Source organism: Lagopus muta, chromosome 5 (assembly GCF_023343835.1).
Source record: "Lagopus muta isolate bLagMut1 chromosome 5, bLagMut1 primary, whole genome shotgun sequence".
NCBI classification, from domain to species: Eukaryota; Metazoa; Chordata; class Aves; order Galliformes; family Phasianidae; genus Lagopus; species Lagopus muta.
This window is the reverse complement of record NC_064437.1, coordinates 2,583,995-2,610,794: the sequence shown is the minus strand read 5'-3', so window position 1 is coordinate 2,610,794 and position 26,800 is coordinate 2,583,995. Positions and strand designations below refer to the sequence as shown.

General features: G+C 40.4%; 1 protein-coding gene across 11 annotated transcripts in view; it reads left to right on the top strand.

Annotated features, from left to right (window-relative positions):
• The window catches only part of PATJ (PATJ crumbs cell polarity complex component), a 143,090-nt gene that overhangs the window by 28,832 nt on the left and 87,458 nt on the right, over nt 1–26,800 (top strand). For all 11 annotated transcript variants that reach the window (XM_048946051.1, XM_048946052.1, XM_048946050.1 and 8 more), the window contains 7 exons: nt 2,532–2,588; nt 3,912–4,046; nt 7,107–7,271; nt 8,992–9,126; nt 22,989–23,198; nt 23,744–23,875; nt 26,432–26,797. In XM_048946051.1, the coding sequence (XP_048802008.1) occupies nt 2,532–2,588; nt 3,912–4,046; nt 7,107–7,271; nt 8,992–9,126; nt 22,989–23,198; nt 23,744–23,875; nt 26,432–26,797 (1,200 nt within the window). The remainder of the gene's footprint in view (nt 1–2,531; nt 2,589–3,911; nt 4,047–7,106; nt 7,272–8,991; nt 9,127–22,988; nt 23,199–23,743; nt 23,876–26,431; nt 26,798–26,800) is intronic.

Sequence of the window (26,800 nt, the reverse complement as noted above, 5' to 3'; positions counted from 1 at the left end):
TGGTATAGCTGATACTTTTTGTAAATACTGTTTATATAAATACTATTGTTAAATCGTTACACAGATACTAGACAGAAATGGAGATTTAAGAAAATTGGCAGTCTTTTTAAATCTACATCACAGCAGCCACTTAAAATATGTGGCACTTTTATGATTTTAGTTAGAAACTGTTAGGTTTATTGCACACTGAAAAGGAACAAAAAAGAACAACCACCACAGTTCAAGATAGAATTGCGATGTTTCACAAATAATCTAAGGATTTGATTGGAAAGATGTAAGAATGATTTTCAAACGTACTGGAAAAACAGGAAGTAATTTGAGGTAATGTACCTTCATGGTGCCAGTGCCTATTAGATATTTCTTCGCCTTGTATTAAATAATTGCCAAGCAAAAGATTGTTTTGATGAATTGTCATAAGGAGCTGACTGAAATGGTAATTCGCTATTGCTCTTCAGTGCCACGTTAGCCAGTGAGTACAGATTAAAAGAACTTCCAGCCAACCTTCCTTCTGAAGCCTTAAAAAATTCTCGCCGCCACCAGCGAAATGCCCTGTTTGTCTTTGCAATGCTTGTCCAGTTGATTTAGAGACACTTATTTTTACTGCTTGGAGTAGCCATCATTCCAATTGCTCGCTGGAAGATTTAAAGTAGCTTTAAGAATTGTCTTGAGAAACTCGCTTCGCTTCTTTCCATTAGCACTGCTTTAAGATCTGAAGTTCGTATAGGATTATGTACGTGGTGTCATAAATCTGGTTGGCTGCCCACTTCAGTTGCTTGGTATTCCCATCCTTACATTTCGAGAGTCTGATATTTCCTCCTTAGCACTATCGTGCTTCCCACAGAGGACAGAAACCTGCTTAGTTTGTGAAACTGTGCGTTTCTAATTCTTGAGCTGCTGCCAGGAAAATGGCAGGAGTGAAAATCACGGAATCACTTAGGTTGGAAAAGACCCTTCAGACTGAGCCCAGCCATCAACGCAGCGCTCCAGGTCCAGCAGCACGCCGTGTCCTGCGTGCAGCATCCGCATCTCTTCAAGATCCCCAAGGACAGCAATTCTGCTGCTGCCCAGGGCAGCGCGCTCCAGTTTATGTGAAACAATTCTTCCTCATACCTGATCTAAACCTTCCCTTGCACAACTTGAGGCCATTCAGTGCTAACTGTGGTTAAGACATTCATAGTTGGTCCTTTTAAAAAATAGAAGGAAGCTGTTACAGCATCCTGTTTTGAAGGTCAGTTTTTGGTTCTTCCAGTTTTTGTCATCTGCTCTGCTTGGCTGCATTCAGTAACAGTGTTTAGTTTGATTGCTGCCTGATGGCTCACTCCCTGTTTCTCACTGTCCTTGCCCCTACACTGAGATCCCCTGAAACTCGCCCTAAAGGTGACTGTGAGTCGGAGGACTTCTCTTAAGTATTTCTCTTCAGAGGAAATCGTTGTTAGAAGGGAGGATTTAGTGTTGCTGGTGGCCTCCAGTCCTTTGTGGCAGCAACTTAAGAACAAAACTGATGCTGTTGAAAGGAAAGAGACTGGGAGCCTGTTTGGGGATTTATGGCTGTGTGGTGTTTGTTGCCAAGTACCTAGCTGAGAACAGTCAGGCTGAGGAGTTATCAGTCCTAGGTTCATTTAGTTACAACTGAGTGGACATGGAACAGATTCTGTCTGTTGGGAAAAATACCTGAGCTGCAGGGGTGGAAGACAGGACTCTGGAAGCCCCATTTAAAGTGAAGCTGAAGGAGGGAGCCGAGACTTACGGTTGCTTTGTAGATACTTTGTTACACTAGGAATTTCCAAGGAAGCCTGAATGGAAACAGTTACTTGATTTTTGCAAGGCTGTATGTGTTTCCAATCTAACCAATAGAGCTGACATCCCAAAAACCTCAGTGAGAGTGACCCAGACTTCAGCCTTGGACCGTAGATCACTACAGATTTCATCTGATTACAATTAAAATTTGAATAAATATCCTTCTATGGCTACAAATGAATTCTGTTAAGGAAGAGATCCACAAAAAAAAAAAAAAAAAAAAAAAAAAAAAAAAGAAATGGTGGAAAACATTTAGAGTTATTGCATTCAAATTGGAAAAAAAAATCCTAAAGATGGACTGAAGGGATTTCTTCTACCTCTTGTATATGATTCATTTTGCATTCAAATTTGTAATTAAACTCATGTATTTCAAGCCAAGTTAGAAACGTTCTGCGGAAGATAACGATTTAGTCTAGATGTTAGATGGTTCTTCTGGTGTCTGAAATAATAACTTAGGCCATTGTAATGTTCAGTTCTGATTGGCAAGTTGCTGTGGGTATTTGTGTCAAATGTAATGGCATTTTGTGCTTATAGAGGATTACTGGACTTGACTAAAATTGTCACTTGGGCTTCAAGAATAGGATAATATTTGAATCTGCTAATAAAGCATAATCACAACATTGCAGAATGTAAGTGTTGGGCTTCGGAGACTTTCTAACACTCATTAAAAATTATTCTGCATCAATATGATATTGTCCTGGTATTGAAAATAGTTATGCTGTATAATTCCTTAGGTTGTGAACGTGGATATGCCCATTACAGATGACTCAGAGCTACAGAAGTACTCAAAGGTATGACTTGCATGTTTTTTTCCTTCATGGCACATGTTGACATTTATGACTCAAAATTCCACATTTGTTTATTTCATAAATATTTTCATAACTTTCATAAATTTGGGGTGATTCCAGTTTTCAGTCTCTTTTCCAAAAGAGGCTGCCTATGGTCTGTCTATTTCTGGTGTGGTCCAAAGCATTTTTAGTGCAATGGGCAAATGTTCCTTTACAAAAACAATCAATCAAAAAACCAAAACAACCATGCTAAAATTTTGCAAAAGCCTCAAATTACTGGGTGCTTAATTGCATTGAAATTCAATTGTAGAATACTTGCTGAAAGTTGCTGCAGAATGAAGTAGGGTTTGAAACTCTATTCAGTGTCACAATCCTGTGCAGGGATTCAGTGCAGTGATCCAGCCTTGGGATGGAGTGTCCTTTTAGTTAGGATGTTAGAATTCCTTTCTTCTGAAAATTCTGGTAGACTTTCAAGGTATGGATGCTAGTAACAAAACAAAGGTTTTGAAGTGATGCATTTATGTGCTTCTGGGGATTTCTCAGTGAAGAAAGGCCATGAAGTCAGAATAAGGCATGGCTGTGGGGAAATGATGATGAATGGATTGCTCCTTTTTGCTTCAAGCATCCAGAATAAACTGGGGAACCAGGAGGAGATTCGGTGTTTCAGCTTAATAAAGAGCCAGGAAGTTGCCCAACTGAGGGAGCAGCTGCTGCTGATCATCTCTGCCTCCTCTCCGTGGGTTGCTGTGATCCCTGCTGTCTTGTCTGGATCACACAAAGACAATAAGAATCGGAGGCTTTCTGAAGGGAAGAAAAAGTAGAATAAAAGGGATTCCACAGGAAAAGGCTAACACAAAATCAATGAATTTCCATTGCAGAAATAAGATCAAACATTTGCAGAGGATGCCGTGGATATTTTTCCTACTCCAAAAGTAGTGTAGATCCTCAAGGGTCAAGACAGCTGATCCTGTGATGGGTTGTTGTTGACTTAGCATTAAATGGTCGTGTTGGAATTTCTGTCAGCTTTTTCAAAACTCACTGTTTGGGTGGGATAGACTTACGTGAGTGGTGCTTCTGTTCTGTGTGTTTTTTTCAAATGGCAGCATTGTTTAAGAGTACAGTGCAAAGGATTTGTGGGTTGTTTTTACTTGTGTGGATGGTTTGTATAGAGAAATTCTGGATATTCTGTGTTACTTGTGCTATAACACAGCCAATGTGAGTCAATAATTAAGACGATAATTTCACAGTGTTTAATTTGAGCCGTTAAGTCTTAAATGTGTTCGTATCATAGTAGGTGCAGATGCACACTGTCTCATCTTTTGGCAGCTATTACCCATCCATACTTTGAGATTAGGAGTTGAGCTTGACACGTTTGATGGACATCATTACATATCATCAATTGCTTCAGATGGTCCTGCTGCAACACTTGGTCTTCTGCAACTGGAGGATGAACTTCTAGAGGTAAAACAAACAGAAGTAGTGCATTCTTTAAACCTTTTCTAAAATGCTCCTATTAGATTTTAGGTTGGTTGCAGTGTGCAGTACTAATTTTAATGAGTTGATTGTGAAAGCAGAGCAACTCTCTGGAAGCCTCACGTTTTCTTCACCATTTCATTCCTCCCTTGTGCACCTCCTTGTGACCTCTTAGTGACTTCTTGCTTTTTTCTGAAGTGTTTAACACGATTATCAGGAATCACAAGGGCTGAGATAATAGTTACTGAATGCAGATGTTTCTGTGGTCCTTCAGTTTTTTGAGCAAACTGGCATTAGCTTTTCTACTCTACCTGGTGGATAATATTTTTCCACTCCTGAAACAAATGTACAGCAGTCTCAGAAATTCCTGTTAAGCATTTTAACTTGCTTGTTGAGTCTTGAGAGACATCAGTGTCTGAGAGGTAGTACATCAGTTCAAATGTGTATAGAGAAGTACTGCGATAGCTTGGAAGTTATCAGAATCAGACCAGACCTATCAGCTCAGGAGGAATATACCTTTAATCAAATTAAAGTAATACCTGTTTTGTGTTTGTGTCTATCAACATCTCAGCCTGCAAATAAGTAGTCATTAATTTCCTGTTGAACCCTGTTTATGAAATAGTTTGAATATTTTTAGTGGATGCGAAGAACATTGAATTGACATCAATGGGAACAGAGTTGAGCCTTCTGAAAGATTAATTTGTTAGCTGTACTGCTCTATTGCCTTTACTTGTTGTTCACCCTTTGATGTTGATCAGAAATTCATACTGATATCACTAAGACCTAAACCATCTCTTTCTTTATTGCTTAATGGAGGAAATCTCGATTCCTGAAGGAAGAGATTAATGGAATGCTGAAAGTGTCATTTAAATTTCTTGGCCACTAAACAAAAAGTTGTATGGTAAAAGCAATTACTGCAAAGTAATTTAGGAAACTTTAATTCTGTATTTAGTTTTTATCAATTTTGCTTATTACTGTGTATCTACAGTTAAGCACACAGATATGTCCAGACACAGTGAGCATGTATTTTCCTTTTCTGTAGCTGGAAAAAAAATAACAAAATCAAAATGTGCTCCAGGGCTAAAGTTATATATGCCAGGTTTAACCCAGAGTATGTTTTTGCAGCCAAGTTATAAATCCCTTTAAGTAGAGGTTTGCAATGGAAAATGTGACAGCCCCATTTCCCAAACAAGCAGCTCTACCTGGGCCTGATACAAGTGGGATTAAAATGCAATCAGTACAGGAATTTTCTTTAATATATAGTGAGGTTGACTGCTGATTATTTTTAATGATGTGTTTGAATTATGATAGAAAACATGTTATTTTCTTTTTTTCTCTAATTTTAGCTGATTTCATTGTGTTCTTTTTTAGAAGTAAATTGCTTCCTCCTGTTCTTCTAGTTTTGTGAGAGAAATTTCACTGACTCCTATTTGATAGCACAACTAACTGGAGGGCTGTGGTAACCGAAGGGGGTGCTTGGCACCTTGCGTGTCTAAAGACCAATTTCTGGCAGCTGCAAAAGCAGAAATGGGAGTCCCCAAGTCTGCTTGGGAGTGAGCAGTAGCTCTTCTCCATCCATCACAATATGCTGAGAAATGCTGGTAACTTTCCACCGCACTGCCAGTCTCAATGCATTAAAAAATCCTTACGCGTAGATACTTCTGCTTAAATAATTAACTAATGGATTAGCCTGATAGCTCAGCAATTGATGCAGTTCTTACAGAAAAAGCATGGCAGTTCATCTTACAATGTTGCAGACGAGCTTTAGCATTCTGAATTTTCTCCTTAGGTGTTCTTTAGTAGGAGAGGAACTCTGGTCCTCAGCAGTATGAGCTACATTTATACTGTAAAGCGTGCAAAGAAAAGATGGAAAAAATAAAATCTGATGAAAAATGGTGTGTAACGTGAGTTTGCTGTGTGATCTTACCAAACAACTTCAGTTATTCCCACTTTGGTTTGGTCTGTGTTGTGGAGTAGATTTGGAAGTAGATTAGTTGAAATCCAGCCATACTGGGCATTTGGTCATGAGAGCAGATTTGAGGTGGCCTCAAAGAGAGCCCTGAGATAAAGGCAGGGTTGATATTGACTCCACAGCACTCAGTTAAACCTCTTCTCTTTTGGGGCTGCAGTGCTTGTCAATGGAAATCTTCATGTTGACACCCACAACACACACTGACAGTTTGCATGGCTCATATTCAGCAGCATTCCTAGGGGGCAAGTTAGATGTAGCCTCACAATACTGCGTTAGTGAAGCATATAAAAGAGGATCCATCCCTGTATTTTTATTTTCCTGAGGGAATGTAACTGCAGTGTCCCATTTTTAAAGCAACATTATTACTTTTTTAGAAGTGTATGGCTTAAAATATTCATTAACAGTGGCCTTATCATCTTCTTTTGTCACTTAGGAGCAATAAAGGGTGTGGGGTTGTAACCTTAGGCCTTTGTCAGGGTTTTCTGATTAATTGCTCACTGTAATTGGCTTGTTTTCTACTATATAGCCATTCTTGCATGTTTTGTGTAGGATCTGTATCAGTTTCAACCAATTTGTTACAATTTGAAGCACTGACAGATGTGCCAGTTTTGACTTCAAGTTTTTTATTGGAGCTAAAATCTGTGTTTTCTTGAACGTTTTTGAAAACTGAACATTTCTGTTTAAATTCAAATAGATAAGCCTAATGGATTTGGAAAAAAAGAAAAAAGAAAAAAAAAAAGGCTATTCCTAACAAAGAAGCAAGTCAGAATAAAAGTAATTTCCAGAAGAGTTTGCACTAGGAAAAATAGTGACTGGAAAATGAATTGTAGGATGTTGAAGAAAGCAGAGAGCTGATGTAGCAGTAGTCACAAGATCAAGTTTAACATTCATAGTAATGCATATATGTATACTGAAGGAGCACTTGTTAACAAAACAATGCAAGCTTTGCTGGAATCCCTAGGTAAAATGAGATCTTCACATGCAGCTAAGTAAAGGCAAGTACACCAAAACTGATGAAAGTAATCTGGTTGATATCCTTCAATATAACTCTGTGTGGATGCGTGTTTTCTGTGTAGGTCAATGGAGTTCAGCTGACTGGCAAATCACGCCGTGAGGCAATCACCTTTCTAAAAGAAGTGCCACCTCCATTTACAATGGTTTGCTGTCGGCGACTTTTCGATGATGGCAGTGAGTCTCTTGTGGATGAACCCACTGCGAGAGTTCCATCTCCAGAACCAAAGGTAGACTTCTCATGGCATTCAGTTGGGTACAATGGAGATCACTTCGCATGCATGTGGTTCTGAGAAAGTAATTTAGCCTTCTAGAGAGAGTGTTTGTTTTCTTTTTTTGTTGTCGTTTGGTCCAGACTTTTCAATCTTAATGTTTCTAAATATACATTTGTAGGTATTTAAACCCAGATTTTTTCAGTTGTCATCTGCAGTTGCCTTTGTGACTCACTTTGGGCTTGTAAGGGACTGCTGGTTTTTCAATGAGCGAGAGTTCATGTTTGCAGCAGTGTTACTTATACTTCAGTTTATGCAGGTTGAAAGGGAGAAACTTCATTGTACTATAAATACAAGGCAGGTAAATCACCAGTGCATGCTGACTATGTACATCCTATTCATCATTCTTAACACTTAATAGGTGAGTGAGAGCTTTGAATTATACTAAATCACATCCTTGCCACCATTAGCTGATTACTTCCATGTTCTGAGTAGGTTTTTTTTATAGAACTGGAAAAATATTAAACTTAATGTTTCTTTCCATTGCAGAAGCTTTAAAGTCTTAAACTAAAGCTTGACACTTGTAATGGCTGTTCCTATTTATAACAAGTATTTACACCTTGATTTCTCATCTTTTCTGATCTAATTTCCTGGAAGGTAGGATTTCTGGGAGGAGAGTTAAAATGAAATATGGACTTCAATGGAAGAGTAGAGTGTGCAACACCAAACCTTTTTGTAGAAGGATCTTTCCTTTGCGTACAGAAGTTGCTCCAGTGTGGTTTTGATGTTGTGTCTTATTGAAATCTTTCTACGTGCATACTGTTGGTTGCACGTCTTTGCCATAAGACAGTACTGGATGAAAGGAGGTCTCTGATGAAAAGGAGTAATCCCAGAATATTTCTACTTTCTTCTGAGAAAATAAGACAAAACAGAAGAAGAAATCTTTCCTTTTGCTTCGTGGATGTGCTCTGTGCAGGGAAATAAAGTCAAAGCAGTGTGAAGTTGCAACTAATGTTTTTCCTGTGACATCGTGTTTTGATAGTTTGTAAGGATTTAACTGGTAAGATCAGTAGCTAGATTAAAACATACATAAGTTTTAAAAAACAAACAACAACAAAAAAAACCCCCAAAAAATGAAGTATTTTAGTATATGTACTTGTATAACAATAAATGCACTTGGAAGTTGTCCTTACATGATGAAATTGAGTAACTTTGCTTCTTTCATAGTTTTTGTGCTGAAATGTAATGGTCAGAAACTGTTCTTTCAAGGTAGATGTGACACATAGTTACAATTTAAGGGCCATTTTGTGTCTGCATATCAAATGCCACAAGTGTCAGTTCATGTCTAACATCTGGTTTTTCCAGTATGTGACGGTGGTTGCTTAAATCTTTTATGCTAAGATATTTATTTTTTCTTTATGCATCTAATGGGACAGCTGAAGTTCATCAACACGTAACAGGTTAGTAGTATTGCTACAACTAATTTGACTAACACAGGGATGCTTATATGGCCCAGGTTGGGCCCCAGTGCTCAGGATGCTGTATATATCCAAGGCATCAAGTTGGAGAAGGTACAGATGTCTGAAGTGAAACTCATGGTGTTGGATCAAGTTCTAGTTCAATAAAAATTCATATTTTAGAGCATGTATGAGTCTTTAATAGTAGTCCAATGTTGAATTAGTAGTGCTTGTAAATAACTGCAAAGCATAGAATGTGAACTAGAGTTCTTATTTTTTAGGTGAAACCTGAAGAAAACATTAATCCTGAGGAAGAAGAAGAAGAAGGGGAATTAGCGTTATGGTCTCCTGATGTGAAAATTATTGAACTGGAGAAAGACAAAAATGGTTTAGGATTCAGCATTTTAGACTACCAGGTACCCCTTTCTGTGCCACTAAGTATTAAAAATCCTTCAATCTTTTTTTTTTTTTTAATATGTTGCCTTAAAATGTTTTGTGACGTAGATTACTGGATAATCAAGTTGGTACTTGGACCAAGAAACTGTATAGGGCAAAGTAATTCATTTTTAGCTTTAAAGTATAGTGTAGAGCTTGTTCTAAACCAGTCTGATTAATGGATGTGATAAAGTGCAAAGTCTTTAATCAAACTGTACCTCATAACTCCAAGTTTAAGGGCTAAATGCTAGGGGAAGATTGTTTTTTGTTTTATTTCAACTTAGAATGACTTCTCAACTATGAGAAAACTTTCTTAGGTATTGCAATGTCATTTTCCATATTTAATGAGTCTTTTTCTCCCTCATTGCCTTAAAGCGTTTTGTTCACAAAGTGCAGTACTAGCCTGCAGTTTGTGGTCACACACAAGTCCTATAAAGATTTGCCATTTCAGGCATTGAATCAAGCCATGAAAGCAAAACTATCAGATTTTAAAGGAAAGTTTATGAAGGTGGAGCTTTACCACAACTGTCCTTCACAGTCAAAAGGGAATGTCAGGGCTGACAGGTGAACTGGTGTAGCAAACTCACATTTATGTAAATACAAATATGCTTTAAATGATTAGTATAAGATTAGAGCTTGGAGAATCTAATTAATGTTTCTGTTTTGTTTTGTTTTTCAATTATGTTTCCCTGCTTGAACTTTTAAACTGGTATGCTGGCTATGCATTGACATTCAGGAGCCATTTGTAGCTTAAAACTGGTTTCTCCAAGAAACACTTTGGAGTAGGTTATATATGTAACAATGGAGCTCTTTAGAAATTAACAGAGAAATCTTTAGTTGTGGGAAAATTCTGCTAAAGGTCATTAATCCTTCTTACCAAAACACTGCTTTATAGAAACTGATCTGAAGTCAGAATGAAATGTTCTTAATTTTTCTTGTCAAAGTGACGTATTTTTAACATCTAGCCATCATACTTAGAAGGGAATAAAATAGTTGGATCACTCCTCATAATAATATACACATCACATCTGAATGCTGCCTGAGTGTTGGAGTCTAATAAAACGTATTCAACTGTTGCGAATAAATGTCAAGTGCTATAAAATTCAATTATATTTTTGATACAATACAACATGCGTTGGGAATGGATAAAAAAAAAATCTGAAGTATTATGCAAAACCATTAATTCTATATTTTACCAGTGTGATTTAAGATTACTGAAAATAGATCCTGTTAGTCATTTTCACTGACACATGTTGTGTTACAGTGCCAGCTTTACTGTAGAGTTGCTTGGAGTCTTTACAGAGCAGTAATACACAGATTTGCTTTTAAGTTCTCATATAATCAGAATTAATGAAGGCTTTAATAACAGGCTTTTTATTTACTTATTCACAGATGCAAATACATGAGCAATGTTGCGATACTTTCAGCTAAATTTAAATGCATTCTAATCAATTCTAAATGAGTGGTAAACCACTTAATCTCAGATCTTTATAATTTCAACATATTTATGTATAAAGTATGCTCTTTTGTTTGGGATTTGCCTCTTAGATCTTCTACTCTTTTCATCATCTGCAGATTAATTTTTATATGGAGATGTCTGTGACTGTGCACTTATGTAAATACATCCATCGTATTCTTGAGTTCAGGGCAAAGAAAACAAATAATTGTCCACGCTAGATTGGAGAGGGCAAAAATTGATGTGGTTACTGGGAGACTGTTCAGAAATGCCAAAGGAAGGTTGCCGAGTTGCACAAAATTACAGTGGAGTTTTTAACTGTAGTTTAAAGGATCTGGAGATCCAACTCTGTTTTTGACGTTTCTTTTTACCCTTTTTAAACAGCAACACTTTTGAGATTCATACTTGGCTTTGCGAGAAGAGATTCATGCCTTGTGACAAATACACTGCTTGCACTTATGTCCACCATTCACTGAAAAACAACCAACAGATTACTCAAAACAAGCAAAGCCAAGATGGATGTTTGCATGGCTTTGTGCCAGTGAGCGGTGTCAGGAATGGACCAACCTTTGTAGGCTGCCGTTCGTGTTGCTGGAGGCAGGGTGCAATGGCAAGACTTGCTGAGAGAATCCTAGAATGGCCTGGGTTGCAAAGGAGCACAACGCTCATCAGTTCCAACCCCCTGCTGTGTGTAGGGTTGCCCCAGCCAGCAGACCAGGCTGCCCAGAGCCACATCCAGCCTGGCCTTGGATGCCTGCAGGGATGGGGCATCCACAGCCTCCTTGGGCAACCTGTGAACAGTGCATCACCACCCTCTGAGTGAGAGGTGAGTCTGAACAGAAGGCCCTCTCGTGCTTAGACTTGCACTGATTGACATTCTGTTATGGAAGCTTTAGGAAATGTACATTTCAAGTACCCAACTTGGAGGTGATATAACCGTGTTCTGGGTTTTTTTAAGATCAAAATATTTTTGTGGCTGTTGGTTGAAATGGAACTTCATAAATAGCAGTAGGGCTTCAGAAAGTATTAGTAGGAGTGTTTAAATTAGCACAATAGGATAAAAACTGTGATGTGCTATTATTCTTTCTTACTTTCCACCTATGTCAAGTTAAGATAATATCTGAGGAATCCTATTGAAGTACCAGTGTATGCTGACCCACTCCAGTTCCTTCTTGTGGGAGAATGGCGACTAATGGCAACTGTTATCTGCAGGGTTTAAGAAGCCCTGAAATCCTGCTCATCCAGATGTGTTTGCACTGGGGTCTGTTATGACAGTGAGCAGTGCCAGATGTGCTGCAGAAGTGAAAGAATGCCAAGAGACCAGGCTGCTCATGGTGCTGTGGAATTATCTTCCCACTGCCTTCCGTTATTGTGCTGGATATTGTGCTTCAGTTGTCTGAAATGCTGCAGTTCCCATGTCATGCTCTGAGAAGACAGTATTAATAACAACTCTTAGTGAAGTAGAGTAGGCGTCCGAGTACTTAGAAAACTGGATGCTGAGATGGAGAAATTATTGCTCTGGTGCATGAATTTTTAATGGGCTGTCTTTCTAATAATGTCTCATCTATCAAATAAATGATAAGCATATCCCAAGTGACTTGCAGGATATTCCCAGAAATGTACAAGCATAATTCCAATGCCTATATATTTTAATGAACTAATTACAAATTAATTATACCAATTATGCATAATCAATACTATCACTACTTTGTCCCGTGTTTTCTTTCCTCTGTCTTGAGGGATTTAAGTGCTCAAGACAGAGCCTTCTCATTAATTAATTAAGGTCCTCTATGAAGGACTGTTCAGTTGTTTCTAAAACTTTGGGTTACTGTTAAAGAAACGGGTGAGATTTAGGCTTTTTATTATGAAGGCTGTATTTGTATAGGATCCTATTCAGCTTCACATGATCACTGGATAAAAAGATCTTTTTTTCTCTTTTGCTGAATGCTCTGATTTCTCATTGTATAGCAGGAGATCTTAAAATCTTTGAAAACTGATTTCTTGCTGGCAAGGTTAATACTGGATGAGAAGGGAGGTGGATGAGGAGGGCTGATCTTGTGGTGTATTTCTTGAAATGGTCAATTTCACTGTTTTGTTGTTGTGTTGTTTCTTTTTTTTCCCTGGAGCGTTATGTCTTATTTAGAATAGCAAACATCAAAGAATTATTAGAATGAAATCTTCTGTGTATTTTTCTGTCGTCGCTGCTGCGTTGGCATCCTGTCAAAGCTAGGTGTTGCCTTTTCTGACTAACGCATAGGGACAGGGCTGCAGAGGGAGGTGCACATCCCTGCTGGTGGGCTCGATGTGCTTCCCTGGCTGATACAGCATCGGCAGCCCTGGGGGACCTCAGAGGAAGCAGCCTCCTTGCCGGCCGTCCTACCTTGAATGTGGAGCCTGCCCCATTCCTGGCCATTAAAAAGGTGTGCTGTTCGGTCCTCTGGCCAATTTCTCCACAAAGCAATATACTTTGCCTCCCTTAATTTCCCTGTAATTTCACTTGGAGAAGCTGCTCTCTTTTTTTTCACCTCTTAACTAACTTTTATGTAGTGTTGCTGGCGCAGTTAGCGGCAAGTGGGTCTTGATGGTGAGTGGGGGACCTGGTATACTGTTTGTTAAGTGCTTTGGGATCAACTGATGCAGAGGGCTACACCAATAGATGTAAAAGCATCTGGCTTGTTAGTACCTTGTCTAGCCTGGAGCTAAACCTTCTAACCAACAAGCCAAGACCTAAGCCGTCATTGCTGAGACCCAAACCTTCTTCTTACAAAGAAGTGGGAAATGGAAGAGGGCATGGTGTGTCAGCAGGTTAAATACAGGAGGAATGCCTCATAAAACTGACTGCCATCGCAGGAGGTAGAGTGAGAGGAAGAAAAACTCACACACTTTGAGAGGTAGAAGTGGTGGCAATAGCAGCAAGGGCACTTTGAGTAGCCCTGAAACTGTTCAGCAAAGACCCAGCGCATGCAGGTAAATAGATTCTGTCAGTAATGTTTTACAGAAATATTGGAAAAACCACAGGTAGCTGAATTGCAGATTTCTTCAGGCAGTATTGACCAGAAGGGAGCTTGAATGGTCTGATGAGCTTTTATCAAATTAAACAAAAAGCTGAATGGACTTTACGTGAAGCTTAATTTACTGTACTTTGAAGTCAGAGTATTTTAAAGCAGCTGTTTTAAAGCGTGTGAAACTAGAGAGGATGCGGGCTGGAATAGAGAGGGCTGACATTTTGCATAGCTCATGTGAGATGCTGCTTCACTGCAAGCTGTCCTTGAAAGCCAAGGCCCAGTGCCGGGTGCTGCCGCCCCATAGATCTGTGGGGTGCAGGAGCCTGCAGGGTTAGCTGTGCCAATGTGGGTGTGAATGGCTGCCCCTGCATGCAAGAAGTGACAGGCATATCCACACTGCATGAGCCTTGTGCTACCCGGACCTGGAGCAGCATGAATTGTCCCTGCCTTCACCCTCCTGGGTCAGTGCTTAGCGGGCTTTCACTTTGATCTAACCATAGGGACTCCACAATCTTCTTATTCCTGGGCTTATCTTCATTATCATTACCAGTATTTTCTTACTGTTGAACTAAAGTCTTTCTTGCTGCACATTCAGCAGGTTATGTTTTGCCCTTTTCCCAGGGAGCATGAGAAACAATCGTTTTCTTTTTTACAACAAAATCACTCGCAGTCATTCACAACAGGAAGTGAAGCAATTTAAGCGTCCCCAAATATCTTTTCTCATTTCTTTATGCCCCAAACAAACAGACTCCAGATGTAGAATTACAAAAAAGCAGTCTGACTTATTCGTAGAAGGTGGTATCCAACCAGATTATTCTTTTCTCTTTTTTGGACTGTCTGACAGCGAGATGGCTGGAATGCTTTGACGAGTTGCTGGCTAAACATTTGCCCTCTTGTGATAATTTGAGCTTTGTCTGTCTTGTGATAAGTTTGTTATGAACAAAGGAGCATATTCATGTCCTTGTTAAGCACATTTTCACCTGATCATGTGATGGAAACCTGTGGCTTACTAGCAAAAGCTGCACAGCTGTATTAAAAAGCGGTTTTACAATGGCTATCAGCTTGGTACTGGGAAAACTGATAAAGGCTGCTTTTCTCCCATCTCTACAACCCATCCACATTCATTAACATCAAAGTTCCGTAAGCCTCGGTACCAACTGTGTTGGTACTCATCTCACGGAGGATTTGCTTCTCTCCCCCTATGGGAAAGTTCTGCATCCTTTAAATCATATTAAGCTGCTTCATTTGTGAAATAATTCTTAATAGTGTGTCATGAATTGAATTCAATGTAGCTTTTTGAAAAATTCTCTTGGAATTCAGCTTAAATACTACTTTTCAGGATTGAAGAGCTGGTGAATGCAAGTGAGCACATTCCTGGTGAAGTTTCTAGGGTGTTCGTGATCACTGGTTTCCAAACCTCAGTACAACAGTACTAAAGGCACTGGGAGACCAAAAACCAGCTCAGTAAGAAATCGGAGAGACTACATACCTCAGCATGAGATACAGACAGGTGCACGGGGACAGATTGCTTAGGTAGAGCAGCTGAAGAACGTGGATGCAGGAGGACACATTGGGGCTTGGGTATACCCTGAAGTTGGGCTTGAGGAAATCATCAGCCTGACTTGGAGTGAGAAGGCAGGGAGGAATCTCATGCACAGAGTGGAGTGTCCTATGGGCAGCTGTCCTGCACAGAGCCTGCCTCTTGTGAGCTGCAGCAGACAGGGCTGCGAATGATATCCGAGTCTGAGGAGAAACGGAGCGTTGCTCAGAGCTCCTGGTTTTCTTTGGTTTGTCACACATCCTTGAAATAAATGCTAAGCAGTGTTATTGTGAACCTTTATAAATGTTTTCCCTATTCTCCCATGTTCTACCAATCTGGTTGTTCTTTTTCATTTCCTGCTAGAAAGAATAGCTTTTAATAAAAACAAAAAAACCCCAAACCAAGGAAATTCATTATTATTCCACAGATGTCTTCTGCCAGCAAGAGAAGGCTAGAATTTAAAGGGCCAAAACTGTAGTTAGACTCTATGATAAACACTTAGCAAGTCTCAGAAACGGTAAGAAAATTTAGACAAGACCAGAGGGAGCTCTGTAATCGAGTGCTGCTTATCTGAAAGCTGTACTGGTCTTTCAGTGAGTGTGTAGAAATGGAGGAGCATGTAAAAGTTCAACCCAGGCAGTTCTCTGTTGCTCTGAACTGATGAGATTTGAGGGCTATGTTGATGGATAAATGTGAAGATTTCTGAAAACTCGTGGAAGTAATGAGGAATTCTGTTTTCTTGATACCTCACCCTTCTGGAAGGTGTCTCATCACCTAAATCCAAATAGTACTGTTGGACCCAGAGCTTTTCTGCCTGCTCTCCCTGCTTTTCATAGTGGCCTTGAAATTCTCAGCACCCTTCCGCCCATCATTCTGTCTTCTCCACCATCCATACTGTTGCAAGCTTTCTTTGGCCCATGTCATGGTTTGCAGATCCTAATTGCAGAAAAAAAAAAAAAACAAATGTAATCTTCTGTCTCACTCTGGTTCTTTTGAAGTTTTTTCTGTAGCGAATTTTCCATCATTCATGTGTTTGCTCTTCAGGATACAGGCTCTCCATGCACAGAGCTCTAGTCAGTCTGAACCCACACACTGCACTGCTGTGGGCTAGCAGTGTTGAGGTCGGTGCAGCTCCCTGATGGAAGTGCCTGCTTGGCTACCTGGGTGGACTGTTTGGATCTGAAAGCTGATCAGATTCAGTATGTGCGTTAAGACCACCGGCTGTAAGTTGTGCAGGTTGCAGGTTTTTCCCTTGGCGCGTTGGTATTTTTTTCTTTATTCCCACGCATCTTTATCCCTCCTTTTATCTCATCACACAGTGGCTTTCCTCCATTTCCTTATGAGTTCAGGGTTTTTTCTTTCCTTATCTCTATGGCTTTTCCCTGCAGTCAGCACTCAGTGTGTTTTTTCTGGAGCTGGAAGTCTGAAACTCTAAGCTATTAAGAGACTAATGAATGTAATCCCTGTGACTTTAGCTCTGTTGAGAGCAAATATGAAAGGTGGATGAAACCTTAAGTTGACTGAAAAGTTTGATAAATTAAAAGATAGTGACATGGGCATGAGTCCACTGCACAGTGCCACTTTCAGAACTGCCATAGTTAATGCCTATCTTTCATCTTATAATTTGAGGATAGCAGTAGAGAGCAAGTGCTTTTTCTTTTGATCGTTCTCTGGAGGCACTTTTGTCCCAGCTGCCTGCTGGGCAGATGAGCTCTGGCTGTGTGGTGCTTGCTGTAGCTCTGCCAGCCCTGCACTGCTTTGCGTGGCGGCCGGCCGCCGTGCTGCTTCTTGCTGCAGAAGGCCTTCAGATGGCAGGCAATGAAAGGCCATTGTGGGAAATCATTGTGCTGCTTACACTTATTGTCCTGTTATCTCTTCTCCTTTAGGTATGGCTCTGTTTTTTTTGTTTTTGTTTTGTTTTGTTTCGTTTTTCCTCTTTGAGTTCCTGTTTCTTTGCTGACATTTCCCACAACAGAAGTTTTGATTAATGCTGGCTCCAATCCTGAGCTTCTGAAATTCTCTGCTCTATTCCCTTACTACGGATCAATAGTTATCCAGTGCTTCGTCTTATACCACAACGAAGTTCAGTCATCTTCCTTGGATGCCTTCCTGTATTTAAGTTTGTATTGTGTTAGCACATTGGCTTGTGTTTGTTTGGTGCAGTCAGTGGCTGCTTATGTTTTGTAGACTTCTTTCTAAGTCGTCCTGCTGACTTCAGCCTAACAGGAGTGGGAGAGGCAGAAAGGAGTCTTAAATGCTTTACATTTATCTGCCTGCCCACGATACCTTGAATAACTTGAAGAACAGTGGATCTAACAAAAACTGAGTGCTTTCTCACAGAAGGTTTTTTTAGGCCTTAGAATGTCTGTCTTTGGCAGTTCTGAAGATCAACACCTGTAACTCTGCTGGTGGTGCACGACCAGAAGGTTTGGACCTGGAATCTCCTCGAGGCCACCTGAGGGAGGGAATTGGATTTCATTTCTCTTGCACCCTGCTGTTGGTGTGCATGCAGAGGATGGCTCTGTAAAGGCAGCGAGCCACGCTGCACAGAATGAGATGAATATCAGGAATGCTATCACAACACTGAGCATACAGGTGGATGACTTTGTGCTCTGTTCTATCTTTGATCTACCTAAACAGTAAGATGAACACAGAGCCTGGTCCTTTTGCTTGTTGATGTTTGTGTGCTCCTGGTGCAGTATGCTGCAGTGCTGTGTTTGGGAAGCTCTCAGTCTGGTATCTCACTCAGAGATTGAGTGAGACTGCAGACTGGAGGGTTTTAAATATGTATATGTATGTTAGACCTGGAAGTGGTCCCATGCAAAATGTAATGAAGCTGAGCTGCTCTGACCTCTGAGCTCTAACATGTGTTTGTTTTGGCTCTTTCGCAAGTATACAAATTGGCACTTGTAAAATTGTTCAGATAAATCAAAATTGGTACAGGAAAAAAAGTTTCAAACTGTTTCTTTTGGGATTCTTTGCCATGCTATTTTTGATGTGTGTTTTCAGAGCAGTGTTTGTGTGGCAGCAGGCAGTTTGTTGCTCAAAGAAAGCTAAAACATTCTAGGAAGTCGGGCTAGCTGAATTTAGATCTTAAATGATGCCAAAACTAATATAGCCTGCAAGTGAGTGAGAGTGACTTTGTGCAGTAAATGTCAGTCACCCGCAGCTTTGCCTTGCATTTCCATAGGAGCCTTTAAAGCAGGAAAACACCAACCAGACCCCAGCAGTGCGGTAGCTGCCTGCACCCGGCGGAGCCCCAGCGCACCGCCTGCGGGCCGAGCGGCTCCGAGCTGCAGCCTGAGGGCGGGCTGTGAGCCGGACCCGTGCTGCCCTCTGGGGCCTGCGGAGGGAAGCTCAGCGCTCGCAGGGATGCCGCCAGCCCGTTCTTTGCGTTTCCGTTTCCCAGGAAGATGGACCGAGGTGATCCGCGTTAGTTATGTTTCCAGTTGTGTTTCTCAAGGAGCTCCGGTCGCTGAGTGCAGACCCTGAGTGCGTGTGCCCAGCATCGCTGCTCAGCCCCCTGCTCAAAGCCACGTGAAATTACACACCCCGGCAGCTTTGCACGTAGGACTCTGTTAACTCGGTGCTCCTGGGGCTCCTAACGTATTTCCAGAACTCAGGGTTTTAAGAGGCTCTGTGCAACCCTGAATGCAGGGATCCCAGAGGCAGCGACGGCTGCGGCCCCTGCCTGACTCTGAGTGCTGCTAAATGGATCCAGAACAAATGAGGCTCTGAGAAGGAAGGGAAAAATTTGACACCTGGACTCCAGGAAACGTTTGTGGATTTTGATGAGGAGCGGTAGGGGGAAGGGAAGAACTACGGTTCAATGCAGCTAAATATATGGTGTGCTAAGTATGAATAAATTGTGACTATTGTGAACAAGTTCACGTACTCTGCGACTGGCTCAGGAGGAGCGACAGCTACAGCATCCCGGTTCCTCAGAGGGTTACCTGGAGGCCTTGCATGGGCTGCTGCTCTGCACAGCAATGCTTAACTTTCAGCATTAATTCAAGTGGCAAATATTCTTTTTTAACACGTGATTGTTTTTATTTTTTATTGTTTACTTTTTTTTACTTTTCTAAAAAAGTTTGTATTGGTGCCTTAGAACAAGGAGGCTTTGTCTCTTATAGCTTTAATTACCAGTCTGATTCCTTTTCCTCATTATTTATAAATATAGATTCCTTTGTGTAGTAAACAGAAGTTAAAAGTTGCCTTCTATACATTCCAGTCCTGGTTTGTGCCCATTCTAAGATGACCGGCTTACTCAGGGAGTGTGAAAAGATAAAAATTGCTTAAACTGTTGACGTTGTGCCACTTGTGTATTCTAGCAATGCACTGTTACAGCAACAGCTCTGGGTTTGGGTGGGGTGTTCCTTCCCAGCCTGTAACAACATCCAAGCCAGTAAGCAGACTGAAACACAGACCTGACTGCTGGTGACTGAAAATTGCTATTAGCTGGCTTGCCATAAGCCAGGTGAAATGAACCAGAAGCCTTCGGTAAATGTGTGCAGTCAGTGTTGCTCTGTGACCTCAAATGGCTCTGGCTGGTCTGTTAGCGTGGATGTGGCCCCAGAGCCTGGCAGGGCTCTCTGCGAGCGAACTTCCCTCTTGCAGTTAGTATGGAAAGAAAGAATCTGTTTTTCAGCTGGCTGCTAGCACTGCTTTCTTTATTTAAAAAAAATAAAAAGAAAAGCCCACTCAGTGCCGTTGTGCTCACTGTTTACAAGATGTGAATTCATTGTTTGCAGTCTTGTTTTAGCAGGTGTTGTTCTTTAGGTGCATTTGGGCTTGAGTTTAAATCATATGCTAAGTTTGCAGAAAACCACTGCTCCTTTGTTTTGGTAAGAAAAGCACGGTGCAATCCACAGTTGTAGTTGCCCTGAAGTTACAAAGAATATATAAAAAGGTTACACCTTCAAACTGAGTAGGTCTGTCTTCACATGTGGCTTTTGTTACATTTCTTGTGGCAATAGCATTGTGATTCACAGTCGTGGTAACAAACATTTGGGGTTTTTACAGCAGTGCCCGCATTACAGACTAAACCCTGTCACCGTGCAGTTTACGTTGCTCTTCTCTTCCTGTACAATAGCTCCCTCTGCTTGAAAACAGCAGAGTAATTATAACCCTTGCTTTGTGTTCACCTGATCAACGATTTTTAATACAGCCCTCTTTGGAAAGATTTCTTCTGCTGCTTTTTGTTCTGATATATTGGCCTATGTTGCTGCACATGAGGTGTTACAAAGCAGTGCTGATAACCGTGCTGCTCTCAAAGCATTGCTGCGTGGGAACTGTGTGCATTTGCAGGAACTCGGTCATTTTTCATTTTAACGGGAGGATTAGAATCGGTTGGAACACTTCTTCAGCTGAACTAAATCTACCAAAACACACTGATTTTACTATTGCCAAAATGTTCTGATTTCAGTGGAAGTTCAGGTGAAAACAGGACTATTTGTCATCAGAAGCGTGGGGGTTAGGCCTCTGACCTTGAGTGTCTGTATAGGAGAAGCTGATGGCGAGATTCCCATGTGCTGTTTAATTGATTCTGATTGGGCACCAAAAGAAAAGAAAAACTTTGGATCAGACCGAACGGGATTTGAACCTGGTTCTCCCACATTCTCAGTCAGTGCCATAATTATTGGACCAGTCATTCACTTGCAAATATTTTGTCAGCTTATCTGCATCAGTAAAGATGAGTGCTGGTTTTGTTTTGTTCAATTATCATTTTTTTAAATCAATATAGCTAAGCCAGCAGAAGTCATAGTATAAAAGCTGTTGTGTCAGCAAAGGTGGAGTTTTGCTGAGAGCGCAGTCACCCTTTTAGGGAGCAGGCACAAACCTTGCTTGCCATGGCAAGATGAACCCGTGATTAAAAAGTAAACTTGCTGGGTTAGTTCTATTAGCAAGGCCTTCCTAATGTGAGCAATCCTCCTTGCATAAAAACAGCTGTGTTAATGTGGTCCTGATTTTGCAAAGAAGCCTAAAAGGTTATTTTTATTTTGTGTTGGAGAAAACCCCCCAAATCAAAAACATCTCAAAGGTCTGTGTTAAATGGAGTGTTTGTTCTGTGCTCTGCTGTCATCAGGATGCTTGGGCACATGGCTAGGAAGGGCAGGTAAAGCAGGCTGTGTGTATACAGGGCAGCAGGAACATCACATTTTCAAGATTTAGCTCTTTTAAAGCAAATCTTTCTTTTTTTTTTAAATATTCTTGGAACCTTTGAGCTTTTTGGGACTTCTGGCATTTTTCTTTCTCATCATTATTACTATTTTCTTTCTCAAGTAATTCTCAAGGCGTGCACAGAATGTGAATCGCGTGGTGTTTGAACCAAATGAAATCCTCTCTGCTCTGCATTGCACAAGGCAGGTCTGAGCACCAGCAGTCGGGCAGCCCATGTGTCCTGGCACTCGTTCAGTAGGCAGAACACCATTGTGCAGCAGAAGGAGGTTGCTGGGCTTGATTACTGAGACATGATACCAGCAAGGAAGCCTCTTCCTACGGCGCGGACACCTAGTGCTTGTGGAGATTATAAAATGGGGGGATTAAGCAGTAGAGCAGGAGAGAGTTATTACTAGTTATTACTATATTACTTGAATTCAGTTCCAGCATGGCTCTTCCTGCTGAACTCCAATTTCGCTCCTCTAATTTCAGCCAATTTGCAGACATTACATTCATTGCCTCATATATTTGTACATACCTTAAACAAAAAACGTTCACTTGGAAAGCAGCGTACAGTTATATGCAAGAGAAAAACATTCCTGTTTTCAAATTAACACTGAGCTGTAAAGTCCTGGTGGTCTTTGTGACTTGAATTTTGCCTGTTTGGGTCCCTCCCGTGTGCTGAATCAGATGCAAGTCCTGAGGAGCAAAAATAGTACCTGATTATGCTTTTGAAGTCATAGTGTGTGCAAGGAACATTTCTGAACTTTATGAGTTCTTAGCAAAGGGGAGAAGAAGGGCTTGTAATTAAAAAATAAAAGTAAAATTAAAGTCTGTGTTTTCCTGCCACAATATAATTACTTTGGATTATCTCATTGGATTGAGAATGGATTTTTAAATGACTCTGAATATATTCTAGAAATGGTACCTGACACAATGCAGAGGTAAATACTGGGGAAAAAAATGTATGAAAAGTGGTGTCTTTGCATCAATTTACAGTCTCTCCAACGTGTATAATATTGCCTACTTCATGTTCCTCTGTATTCATCACTGCAGTGTTCTGTGTCTTCATTAATGATCTTGGTTACTCTTCTGTAGCTGACCCTCTGTTCTCAGGGAAGCTTCACAGATAAATTGATTTCTATGTGTTGTCTGCAGATTTCTCAAAGCAGAAATACTGCGGTGGTTCAGCAAATGCACAGTGCTGCTTCTTGGATGTTGTGACTTTAATTCTTTAATAACTTTAATTAAATTTCTGATCTTGCAGTGATTTTTTTTTTTTTTAGACAAATTTAGCTGCCATGAAGCTCTTGAATTACAAGCAGGATGGTTATTTTATGTAATGCTAACACAGAACAGACTGGACAGAGGGCTGTGGACGAATGCCAGTGTTGTTCTTCTATTTCCAGGTTGGCCTGGCTGTTTCTCTGCATGTGAGAAGAAGGCAGGCAGGGCATCAGCAAGCTGTAGAATTTAAAATTTCTTAATGGATTAAGCAAGGGACAGAGTATCTTCCTGCTGTAAACCTTTCTTTTTGTAATCTTCAGGCTGTGGCCGTATTAGCAGGCAGTCCTTTTTGCAGGCGTTGGGAAGCTTCAGTTTAGTTGTATAAGATGAGGAACATGCTTAACTCCTCCTTATACGTTGGAAATAATCACCACCTTTCTGGGGCTTCTTTTTCAGGATCCCCTGGATCCAACGAGAACAGCCATTGTGATCAGCTCTTTGGTGGCAGGTGGAGTAGCTGAACGTGCTGGTGAGCTTCTACCCGGTGACCGCTTGGTATTTGTAAATGGGAAATATTTAGACAGCACAACTTTAAAGGAGGCAGTAGAGGTGTTGAAATCTGTGCCCCCAGGAAGAGTTTCTCTTGGAATCTGCAAACCGTTGGTGGTAAGCACTTGGGTTTTTTCTCTCTCATTCTCTGATGTGTTTCAAGTCAGGAGTGTAAATTCAAGTAGAAATTTTTTTTCTGGAATTAGGGTTTAGCAACAGACAAGAGTTTACTTGAGGAGGCTGCAGTGTTGCTTTTTAAGGGCAAGCAGACACAATTAATTGAAGCAAAGCACCGTCTGATAGAAAGTGCTTGTAATTCAAAATGGTAGCAGAGCGGTGAAATGAGAATGTAGGGAGGCCATTCAGTAATTTTTTTTCCTTTTCTGAGATAGTAATACTTCATCCTTTGTATGCTTGTATTTGTCTTCCCTATGTGTTTTTGAAACTATATATAAATATCTCTCTCTCTCTCTCTAAAAAGAATAAAGGCTATTCTCTTCACCTGTTCGATCTATGACTTTTTTTTTTTATCCTTCTGTAACTTTTTCCAGCTTCTTTTCCAATGGCTGTTTCTCCCTCTTCCATTTAGTTGAAAAATGTGAACTTTTAGGTTTTTTGTTGGTGTTGTTTTCCTGACTTAACATTTTGATCACTTTGCTTAGGGAGAGAGCAAAGAGGAGAACGTGCATAGTATGGATACCAGCAACATGGATACCAGCAACATGAAAACCAGCCCTGGATCTCCAGAGTCAAGAGATAATACCAATTTCTCAATAATCCTTGAAGCACCACAGGTATTTGCTTATTCTTTTGGTTCAGCTGAAGTTTATAAACACAGGAAATAACATCTTACAGTCAGAAGATATAGTCAGATCTTACAGTCAGAAAATAGTCTTCAGGTAGCATTTCAGTTTTGGGTACGCTCCAGGATGGATTCCCTGTAAAATAGATGCTAACAGCTGTTGGTTTACTAATTGCATTGTGGACACCAAGCTTACCGTTGCCAATGCAGTTCCTAGACTGTCTGATCAATTTTACTAACTCATTAAAATACCTTGTGTTATCTTGGTTATGAAATAGGAATGCTACAGCACTAATAGTCATAAGTCACTGGTTCAGCTTTGCAAGAAAGTTAAGGTATGGAATAGAATGTTCAGTGTTATAATGGATGGAAACAAAACAGTAGTCTGGTGTATAAGACAAGCTTGAGATCTGTTTGTCTTCACAGACTTTCCTGTGGGGCCTAGAGTAATTTCTTTAGTCTCTTCTTCTTATTTTCCATTTTGTGAGTAATAACATTATTGGGGTGGGATGTGACACTAAAAATAGCAAGAACAACTCAGATACCAGGGTAATAGGCAATTGGATTGCAGGAATAAATTGTCTAGAGCAAAAGATCTCTGAATTGTCATTTGTTCTCAAACACTTCGCGAATGTGAATTAATTCACATTGGTAAGTGCATTCTTTTCAGATTTAGGACCACCAAAAAGAGCAATACTGTGGGGCAGATGTAGGTATGTAATGTGTAGGAATTGGCTTGGATGTATTACTGATTTTCACGATGCAAAATGGGGTTTATTGTTTACCAGGTGCATAGGAAGAGTTCCTGGCAGAGCAATTAGTCCTCTGCTAGCTCAGATTTTTTTCCTACTTCCTAAATTAAGCTAATGTTATTACCTGCTTTTATACAGTGTATTTTATCTTACTCCTACTGAATATAGGAGCTGTAATGGTCAGTTGGTACAGAATACAAGCAAATACCATTGCTTGTATTTTGTTCTACTTTAGTATAGCAGAACTGATAGTAGCATAGAAAGGTGGTATAAAACTGCCATTATTTATTACCTTATCTGTTCATATAAGAGCTGAGAGCAGTGTGTCATGATGGCTTGAGTTCTTACTTTCTAGCATAGTGCTGACAAAGCTGACTTCAGGGGAAAGAAAAAAAAACTTGAACATTTTATATGCTACAACAGTAGACTTTATTGTCGTGCTTGCGGTATTCCCTATTCCATTGGTAGAGTCTGCTACTGCAGTGCAGCAGTCTGTGATTATACCATACCTAAGTGCTGTATCAGGAGATGGCAATACAAATTGCTGGGTGGTTTCTGAGTGAACTGTTTAATGTTACGATGAAGTTGGTGGCTCTTACAAGTCTGCAGCGTTTGGAGAATGATGCGGCAGGAGTGAGATGAATTGAAGTAACAATGAAGAGAATTAGAATCTCTTCAGATTGGATATTTTGTGAGATTGAAGTTCTCAGGGCAAAAAGGAACATTTAATGCCTATGAAAAAAGGGGTAGCTTCTAGACTGCTAATGTGATGCGTTCATGCCAGCTAGTGTTACTGCACTGTTTCCTTAAGCTCTTGTCTGTCTCTTGCTTTCTCTCCTGATGCTCATTTGAACTGTGAGCACTTTTTGGCAGTGTCTGGGCTTTTTCTGACAAAACAGGATTCTGACACTAAGGGTCAGAAATAGCAAAGTACCGTGGGGAGCCGGGGAAGAGGGAGGAAGCAGAAGGGAAAATGTTTTGGTTCAGGACCCCTGAATCTGCAGGGTGGTTTCAGCATTCAGGGTCTCGGTGCCTGAAGACCAAGTTTGGGCACACGTGCTCAGTGGCCTGAAGTAAAGAAGGAAAGGCTTTCAGCCTGTGGCAAGCTTTCTGACAGCTCCCTAAGGTATAAAATTTCAGGGATGTCCATGCAGTGTGTAGCTGCAGTCAGCCTCACTCCGTGGGCCGATGAATTGCACCTCATTCAATTTAGGAGAAACAGAAAGCATTGGAAACTGGGAGGCATGTGACAAATCCCAGGATAAGAACTGTTGAGCTCGATCCTTTGGGTAGATGGGGTCTGGAGGAGGGGAGGCTTTGAATGTCTTTTTGGTTTTGTTGTACCTTGCTCTGTCATTTCAGCTCAGAAGTGTTTTATTTAACTGGTGCTGTGGTGTTATAAGAAATGTACTTGCATAGACAGAGCAATAGCAGTCAGTCTGGGTTACAAAGATACTTTAGTTGGATTTGTATGGTTTTTTTCCAGTTTTTTTTAGTATTGTTTAAAAATTCTCATTCCTTACTTCAGTCCAGGGTGGTTATTCTGAATGGCTGCAGCAATATCTGAACTGTCCAAATGAAATTTCTATATATATAAAGGAAATGGCAGTGGTTACTTTTGCAATTAAAATCGTAAATCGGAGAGTGCATTTTCTTTGGAAAAAAAAAATGCAAAAGGTAGAAGATTCCCACTTTAAAAATCAGGATGTAATTTTAATGTGATTTAACATAAAACAGTTTTAAGACTAAGCAAGAAAAATAATGAAAAATCTTTATTCCTGTAACGTTTTATGCAGGGTTTCAGAGATGAAACACCTTTTAAAGAAGAAGCTGTTGATGAACCAATTTTGGACTTGGGAAGGTCATTTCAGCTTTCTCAAAATGACAGTGGATATGAGAAGGAGTCCTGGGAGATGCATGAATTCTGGAAACCCACAACAGAAGAAGTGGATGAAGAAAGGGAAATGTTGGTGGATGAGTATGAAGAAGATTTAGACTTTGTGAAATATAGCTCATCAGATAGACAGAAGGCATCTTCAGAGAAGAACCTGAATACAGAATGGGCAGAGCAACTTCAGACAGCTAAAACACAAGACTTAAGATCTAGTGCCAACTTAAGTCCAAAGCAGTCCCTGGAATATACATTCAATAGGGAGCAGATGGTA